Below are 9,140 nucleotides of genomic sequence, written 5' to 3' on the forward strand. Positions count from 1 at the left end.
AAGAAAGTGCAGATGTTCTCCAAAAAATCTTGGCATCAGGATTAAGTGTCACAAAGGTTCTCATCCCTAGGTGAGTGCCTCTGGCTGTTAAACTACCAGGCCTCCCCTTCAGTAGGCTCCAGCCTAGAAGATGACTTTTCCATGGTGGTAGGAGAGATGTTTTGAGCTGTACACTAGGGGAGAAAGGAAGGTGAAGCTATGGAGAGGATAGGAGTGGATCAAACCCGAACTAATTGGATTGGGTTGAATGGATGAGGGGTGTGTTTGTGTATGTATGTGTGCGTGTGTGTACCTACACCAGAAGGAAGAAGCTGCAGGTTTAGGGACCTAACTATGTGCAGGGGTTTGTGATATGCATGTGGGTATGTGTGTGAGAGAAAAACGAGTGGGTGAGAACATTCCAGCAAAGCCCGCCCCTCCCTCCCCGTCTTGCAGTTTCCAGGCATGCAGCAAACTGCATTGTTAATACATGTACAGAATCTGTGCCATCATGGGAAGAGGAACGAAAACCACAAATGTCAATCTGTTTTCCCCCCTCCCTGTCAAAACAAAACTACAACTAAAAAAAAAAAAAAGTTACTGAAAAATAAAAAGACACATTGAATTTTACTTAATTAGGATCAATACAATGATCCCCGATATACCTTATACATGGCACAGTCAAAGTCTCAAGTTTCAGTATAAAAAAATAATGATAACATTTGCTGGCAAAAGTCTGTGAAGGCACTTCATTGATTAATGATCTGTGTATGGCCCTTCCTCCAAATCACATCTGAGTGGGGAGAGCATACATCTGTATTTTCTAGTTATCATGCGGTTTCAGTTCTGTTCAGGGCTGGGAAGTTTGTGAGGATGGAGTTATTGGGACAAGTGTAAAGGGAGCAAGGGATATATTTCTTTTATTTTTCTTTTCGTTTGAAAAAAAAAAAAAAGCACTAATGTATTTTTCTTTTTCTGTTAGAACCTATATGTTGTCTTCTCCAGGACTTCGAGGTAATCCGGCTTGGTTTGAAGTTTGGCCCTTAACTCGAGGTAATCACTTTTTTGGGTTTGGTGGTCTGTGAAGCCCTTTCCAGCCGAGAAGAGAAGGGTTTCTTTGAGCCTGGCGTCCTGCTGTAAGTCTGGATATTGCATGCCAGGAGGATGGACATGCAGTTCCTTTAATTTGGGCACTGTGCCGTAGAGACAGTCCACGAACCCCACCGTACAGGGGGCTGGTTGTGGCCTCTCTCGGTCTAGTAGCATACTGCTGCCACCACAGCCTCCCCCCGGAGGAAACAGCACCACCCCGCCATTCTTCTCGTGGTGGCGGAACCCAACCAAGTCTCCCCCAGTTCCCGCAACTACCCCGGAAACCCCACCAACTGTTGAGTGGTGAGGGTGAGGGTGATGATGATTCATGGTCACTATGGTGTTGAGCTGGGAGCTGGACACTGCCAGCGCCCACTCCTTTTCTTTTTCTAGCAAGGTCCGGTAGTTGCTGTGGTTCTCCTTGGGTGTCTCAGCAAACTGCTCACTTCCTAGGAGAACCTCCCCCATTCCCGGAGGTTGTGTCGCAGGAGCCCCACGATCTGCACCCCCTGCCTCTGGCCCAGATGAAACAGCCACCTCCTCCTCCTCACGAGGCTTGTAGATGGGGTTGTTGCACATCTGAGTAACGGGATGAGGAATGTACTCGTATACGTGACCCACGGGAGGGGCCTTCTCTGGGGAGGAAATAGTTGGCCGGCCCCCACCTCCATTTCCACCTCCACCACCTCCACCATCCTCAAAAAGTCGGTGGCATTGCATCTGGATGCCAGTGAGGTCCACGCCTTCCTGCCTCTTGCTTCTAAAGGGCAGCTTCTTCCGGCGCCGTCGGAGGACATAGGCAAAGAGGCCTGCAGCAACAAAGACTGCTGAAAAAAACAGAACCAGCAGGCTGAGAATCAACACAGAAAGTGGCACAGGGCCCCCAGGGGGAGAGAACTCATAAGGTGATGCACTCGTCGGCCCCCCAGCAAGGTGAGCATCTCCGGGCTGAGCTGGGGATGCTCCAGCTGGTGCAATGTGCAGCATCTCTGGGCAGAGAACTTCCAGTTCAATAGTGCGCACGTCACGATGGGTGAGGTTCTCAGGGCTCCTGCATAGGACATCACCCACCACACTGACTGAGCTGATGGTTTCGATCCACTGTTTGAAGGGGACCAGGTCACAGGTACAGTCCCAAGGATTCTCGTTGAGGTCTATCTGGACAATGGCATTCAAGTGTTCTAGGACACCAGCCACAGGAAGATAGAGGAAGTAGTTCTTTCTCAAGTTGAGCCGAGCCAGGGATGTGCCTGCAAAGGCATCTGTTGGCAGGGTCCTCAGCAAGTTATTGTTGAGGAATAGCAGCTTCAAGTTGGGCATGAGGCTGAAGGCTGCAGGCTGGATTTCCCGGATGACATTGAACTCAAAGTACAAGTAGTGCAGACTCTGTAGGCCTCGAAACATGCCTGGAGTCAGCTTCTCTATATCATTGCCATTGAGAAAGAGGCTCTTTAGGTTAGGCAGGTTGATGAAGGCCCCATCCTGGACATAAGAAATACGATTGTTCCCCAGATGTAAGAGATCCAAGGAAGAGAAATTCCAAAAATCAGAACGGTATATTTTCTGAATCAGATTGCTACTCAGGTACAATTTCTTGGCATTCAGAGGCCTTGGAAGAAGTTCAGAAATGTTATTAAATCCTCTCTCTTTGCAGTTGACAGTCAAACCAAGGTCATTGATATGCAAATTACAGGTACACCCAGTAGGGCATATAATGGGAATGGGTGGTCTGGTCTGATAAGGAGCAATGGGAGGTTGGTTTGGACCAGGGTATAAAGCTTGAGATGTGGACGGTGGCCTTGGTGTTCGAGGCTGTTTGGTGGGTTTGGGCTGTTTATTTGAGGACTTGTATTCAACAGAAGAAGCAGTAAAATGGACAGAGGACAGCATCGAGGAAGGCTTAGTTGGCCATGCATTCTCCTTGTTTGATGACAAGTGGGGAATTCCCAAACTAGCCTCCACCTCAGAGTCAGACAACAAGGGGCAGAGTTCTGTTTTCCTGATTTCTCGCAGGTCCTTTCCATGAAAATGGAAAGGAGTCTCGCAGGTGATATCTCCCACTAGGGCAGTATAAGGAATGCGTTCCAGCCAACTCTTCAGTTGCACGATTTCACATGTACAGTTCCAGGGATTTTCTTCCAGCTGGAGCTCCATCAGGCTTCTGCCAATGTGGTCTAGCATTCCTCGGTAAAAAAGAACTTTTAACCTGTTTCCACGCAGGTCCAAGTGGGTTAAGGAGACAGCTTTAAATAAATTTGTTGGAAGCATGGGAATGAGATTATCATTTAAAATCAGAACTCTCAATTTACTTAGATTCCGAAATGCCCCACTCTCAATGCGTTTAATGACATTGTAGTCTGCCTGTAGATATTCCAGACTTTCCAAGCCAAGGAAGGTGTCATTTCTGAAGACGTCTAGTTTGTTCTCGTGAAGATATAGTCTCTTTAAAATCTTAAGACCATTGAAAGCTCCTGTTTGAATGTCCTGCAATGCATTGTTCCCAAGGTTAATGGACACAGCATTATTCAAATGAAGAAAACTGTTGGTGTACAATTTCCTCATCGAATTTCTCTGCAGATACAGTTTAAAAGGTCTTGACCAGAACTCAGTAATCTGACTAATATTTGTAAATCCTTTGCTGTCACAATGTATATGAAAGAGGCTTTCTTTAACTTCACAGTAGCATGGATCAAAACAGGGCTCATCTATTTCCTCTGAGTCCTCTATCAGGGGAATCGGGGTAGTCCATCCTAAAGCAATTGTGCTTAGAAGAATTATCCACAACATCCTCCCTCTGTGAAGCATCTCAGCTATAGAAGGTTTCATCATTCGCGGTTGATTACAAAACTGCAACAGAAATAAAGATGCAGATTTTTAGCTTTTCATCATATACACTATTCTAATTGACTCCTATAGGTGGAGCTTTTTAAGAGTGATATAAAAACTTTAGTAATTGTTGAACTGACACTCAAAATGACCTGTCAACATGCTTAATACGTCTTATATCTTAAAATTAGGAGACTGAAGTATTGTGCCATGTGATGACATTTTCCTGAATCAAGCCATACTTGGTGAAGGGCATATCATTAAATCAAAAGCAGCCTTTGTTGTCTCTTGTAGCAAGCAAGGAAACTGGCATACAGTGATTCCTCTTAGGGATAGGCAGATTCAGTAATAATGGCAATCATTTGGCCATTACACTTGTTTGCCTGTTAAAACTCACATTGTTATCAGAGGTGCCTATTATGGATCTGATTGAAACTCTGATGGAAAAAAATGTTCTTTAAACTATGGGTTTCTGTTCATAAAAAGACATGGCATGCCCCAAAGTTATTAGATTAAAGAGTGTGATAGATTATGAGCCCTTGGACCAACATCAGATGTTAAGCTGTGTAAGATGATTGGTATCTCAGGAAAACCCAAGATTTCTCTTAAGAAATGAGCACAATATGCTTAAGTTTAGTGCATCCCCAGTAACTCACTGTGCCCCAACCCCTTTTGCCCAAGCACAGATTATTAACATCTCCTTTAATTAAATGATTTCTACATATATGTATCATTTGGCTGTTTAAATCCTTTAGGCATGATTAGTCTTTCTAAAGAATAAGCCCATGCAGTTGTCAGAGCTAAAGATAGTGACAGCTAAAGGGTGCTGAGCATAGGAGTGTCTGTATTAAAACACTTGCAGAGCTTAGTTTGGAATGTATATATCTGTTCCTTCAGGATCAACTGAGGAATCCTGCAAAAAGATGGAATGGCAGGTGGTTTGTAGAGGAGGTTTGGGTAAAGGCAAGAAATAGTGGAAACCTGGATTCTTACCTGCTGATAAATGATCTATCATATGAAATACATTTTAGAAAGATACTGCTCTTTTCCAATGAGAAGAAACAAATACAGTGCACTAGTCTAATAATACGGAGCTTTCCTCCATGGCTCTCTTGGAGCCTAATATCCATATATGAAAATGCATATATAAATAAATTATAATAATTCAGTTATATTAGATTGCCCTTCTAAGTCACTGAAATATCAATCAAAATTGAATTGTTTTTGCTCAATAAAAATAAACCAGAGTTTTTAGTATGTATTTTCTTTCCACACAAATGCATCCATTAAGGAAATATTTTGTCAACCTTCTAACTTAAAACACAATGATATAACTTATAGGGAGAGTAAATCTCCACATTTACTGGAAAAGAATAAATCTCCACATTCAGCCTGCATATGATGTACACAGCTGTATGGAAAGGAGAACCTTTAAGAAAGCAAAGAGAAATTTGCCTCAGGCATGCAGTACTAAATTTTTGGAAACAATTAAATGAAAAAAGAAGGCAGATGAGGCTACGCTGCAGTATCAGTTAGTCTTTCTTGCATCGCTTTTAAAATATTAAAACCTACTTAAGTTCTTTCTTTTTCACCATTCTTTTTTTTTTTTAATGCTTTCCCTTGTTTTTGAGGTCCCTGAAATTTAGACAAGAAAAGCTCCAGATGGCTTTGACTTACCTATTTTGCAGGATTTTTTTTTTTTTTTAAGCATTGATCATTGAGGGAGGGGGGAAGGAAAAAAAAACAAGAAGAAGCTTGAGTTTAAGGATTCTCTCTTTCCCTCCCCCTTCCTTCCTTTTGCTGAAGCTGAAGCAAAGGGGGATAGTGGGGGGTGGGGGAAGAGACCACAGGAAAAAAAATAAAAATAAAAGGCAGCAAGCTTGAGACGTGCTGGGAATGCAAGGGGCCTTTCAATGGGTTTCTTTAGAATGCAGAACTGCCGCTTGGCACACTCAATAGAGAGAGAAGGGGCTGCTGCAGGCTTCCAGCTTCGCTAACGCCGCCGCCGCCGCCGCTGCCGCCGCCGTAGCTGCTCTCCCTGGGTACCGGCAGCACATCATTGGGCACTTGGAGGAAGGGCGGGAGGAAGGCAGGGAGGAGGGCAGGCTCAATCTCGGTGCAGAATCGCGGACTTTTCTTGCGCTGGCTTTTTTTTTTTTTTTAAATATGTGCTGTAATCCTGGATCCGTCTTTCCACGTCACGAAAATGAGCCCCGAGAAGGGGAACGCGCTTACCATGGGGTCGGGCGCGAGCACTAGGAAGCCGTGACTATACAGTTCTGTGTGTGTACGTGTGTGTGTTTAAGGGGAGAGAAAAGAAGTGGAGGGGTCAAGATGACAAACTGTCATTTTTTTTTTTTTTTTAAAGGAAGAAGAGATCAACCAAGGGGAAACATTCCTTTGGTCGGGACGGGGGAAGGGGCGGTTGGCATTTTTTTTTTTTTTTAATTTTGGTTTCTTAATTCAACTCTGAAGGAAACTATTGCCTGACTAGTTTGCTCCTCTAGTTCCCATATCTCCGCTCTCTAGTGTAGACAGTTTGAAAAGTAAGACTGTCCTTTGGAATTATCCTTTTCACAGCCCACACTTACCCCCAAAGACAGGGATAAAAGGAAATTCAGGTCTCCAAAGCAGGAGAGCTGAATCTAGCTGATTCTGCTTGGTTGTCCTGAGTAAGAGCTCAGGCAGCCTGAGCGACTTGGACCGAGTTTCTCCTGCATTTTGCTTCGATTTCTTTGCACCAGGAATCCTTATGTTGTGCGGCAGTTCGGAGCCTTCGATTTCCCCTGGATTCAACAGCTCTGGCTGCTTCCACCTTTTAAAAACCAGAGACAAGCCAGTGCTCTGGAAGGATACGCAGACCACTTGGGTAACAATGACACATTTCACTTCTTCCACCAGGGAAGACCTCACGGGGATAGGGGGCAGCATTTCAGGGTTTAGATTCTTTTCTTTTTTTTTCTCCTTTCATTTCTTTGCCCTGCCCCTCCCCCCCCAACCCCCTCATATTTCTCCGTGGTATTTTCGGGAAGAGGATGGTAGAGAGTCCTGAGGGTGGGGTTGATTGAGGGAAGACGTTTCAGTGAAGAGGAGCCACTAGATGAGAGCTCACAAGGATTCTCTAAGGAAGAGTTTTTAAAGCCTCATCTGATGGTATTACAGTCCTACCTGCTAGGACGAAAATGCACCTTAGTAGGAAACTGGAGAGAGGCAAGTGTGCAGCAAAGGAGCCTAGTTAGCGACAACTGTGACTCGGGGATGTCGCCCCCGCCCCCGCAACACACACGAATCCTGTCACCATCTCACGGGGAAGAGAAAGGCTTTAAGGTCGCTAAAGAGCTGGACTTGCCCAAGGGCTCAAAGTTAGCTAGCCCGTAGAGGTGAGTTTTTCTTAAAACACTTTTTTACGAGACCAAATGTATATGTCATTACCATTCTAAATATATATAAATTATCTAACAGAACAAAACCGTTACTTAAAAATCACTCATAGGATATTTGCATATTTTGCATTAGAAGTGACCGCACCTGTGTCCGCCAGTCCACAGTGGCTGTCAGAGACTTAAGTAAGCAGGAGGGCAGGGTTCTCTTAACGTTCCCCAACCTTAGCATCCCAGACCCACCCCATCTATCCATCTCAGCCAAGAAGCTGAGCTCAGAATAGAGCAACCCCATCTCTTTCACCAGCTGCCCCTCCCCCCCAGCCCCCAACACCACCTTCTGTGCCCAACGTGCAGAGATGGTGACTATTTCAGGAATCTTATCGGAACCCAAGATGCGATGGATCGATGGGTAACCGGGAGGCTTCCCTGCGCTCCCAATGACAGTAAATGGCCCTCTCTGCAATCATTCTCTGTTCTATCTTGAACTACACCCCCACCCCCCATCCCGCTCCAAGTTCTTGATTTGGGACATGTCCTAAAGGGCGTTTCACCATTTTCCTTTCCTTTATCTCGGAGCAGGGTATCTAAGCGATAGGAAGAGCTCCAAAAGTTAGGAGATGAAGGGCCGTGGAGCCCGGATTTCGACCGCTTCCTGCTGCGAGCGCCCAGCATCATTTGTTTGTCCACAGGGAGGACAAGAAGCCCTTTCTCCCCATAGTGCCCCCTGCCACCTCCCCCTCCCGTTTGCTGGATCTCCGAGCCCACTAATCTCTCCATATCTAAGATTAAATATTCCAATATGGAAGCAAAATGATCTTCCCTAGAACAAATAATTAAAATGCTGCATCATTCATTTTCTGAAAAGCCCTGATCCTTGCTGAGGTCCTTTTCTAATCTGTCGCCAGGCGAAACGCACAATGGGTCTGTTTAGAAATAGAAAATGATTAAAAAGCTCAAGCCATTTTCCTTCTATCCTTTACAACACGAGCGATCCGCTGAGGGAGGGGCCCTTCGCTCTGCCACCTGGCCTATTTGTTGGAGTTACTTACGATTTACACCCTCAAGAAAAGGGGTCCGAGGGTATTTTAGTCTCCAGTACCACTCTTTCTATCATCGTCCTCACAGCTAAACAATCCGATTCAAAGATACAACCCTCTAGCACCTGTGAGCGTACAGAAGCCACCGCGGCCAAACTATATGCTCTACAAAGAACATCCTTACACGCGAGAACACTGGTTTCAATTAGGCAAAGTAGGAAAGGATGGCGGCGAGTACCTATCAGTGCAGAGCGCTCTCGATCTCCGAGGTTTACTCCAAGGGGCTTCCCAGCGAGAGGTGCAAACTCTCTGGGAGGCAGAATTATATCCATCATGCCGTACGTAGCCTGCAGTTTCTCCTCCTCAGGCCACCAACTTTCAGAAAGGCCACCAAATCACGCTTGTAATCCTTTCAAGTGTTTCCACCTTTGAGACTCGCAGGGAAATGGTCGCTGCATACCAATGGGAGAGCCGGGCGCACACCTAGCGCGGCAATGCCGGTGACAGACACTCAGGATCACAGCTCTATATACCCTCGATGGCAGGCAGGCAGCGTGAGTGTCCCAGGACTGGGCTCTTTGATTTCAGATCTCGGTGATCTCGATTCAGCTGAGAGCTCCACCGTCCCCGAGAACCCTGGCTCGGTCTCCGGGTTTTTCTCTCTCGCTTCCTGAAAGGTTGTCACTCAAAGCGCAATCCCTTTCCCGAGGCCTCTTTCCCTAAAGGGAGCTGGGATTAGACCTTGTCTTCTCCGGGTGTCTTTGCTCTTGACCCTTTGGGTAGGTGGAAGTGGGGGTGGGTGCTGTGTAGATGAGAGGAGAAG

At 45.7% G+C, this 9,140-nt stretch overlaps 1 protein-coding gene across 1 annotated transcript; it reads right to left on the bottom strand.

Moving 5' to 3' along the window:
* Positions 1 to 682: 682 nt before the first annotated feature.
* Positions 683 to 3,952, bottom strand: SLITRK3 (SLIT and NTRK like family member 3). Its single transcript, XM_081534132.1, has one exon. The coding sequence runs from the start codon at positions 3,898 to 3,900 to the stop codon at positions 958 to 960; it is 2,943 nt and encodes a 980-aa protein (XP_081390258.1). The 5' UTR covers positions 3,901 to 3,952; the 3' UTR covers positions 683 to 957.
* Positions 3,953 to 9,140: the final 5,188 nt, after the last annotated feature.

Source organism: Giraffa tippelskirchi, chromosome 2, assembly GCF_054371585.1.
Source record: "Giraffa tippelskirchi isolate mGirTip1 chromosome 2, T2T-mGirTip1v1.2.pri, whole genome shotgun sequence".
NCBI classification, from domain to species: Eukaryota; Metazoa; Chordata; class Mammalia; order Artiodactyla; family Giraffidae; genus Giraffa; species Giraffa tippelskirchi.

Bases quoted from the DNA above. Each gene is read 5' to 3' on its own strand.
- SLITRK3 (XM_081534132.1), bottom strand. From the start codon at position 3,900: ATGATGAAACCTTCTATAGCTGAGATGCTTCACAGAGGGAGGATGTTG.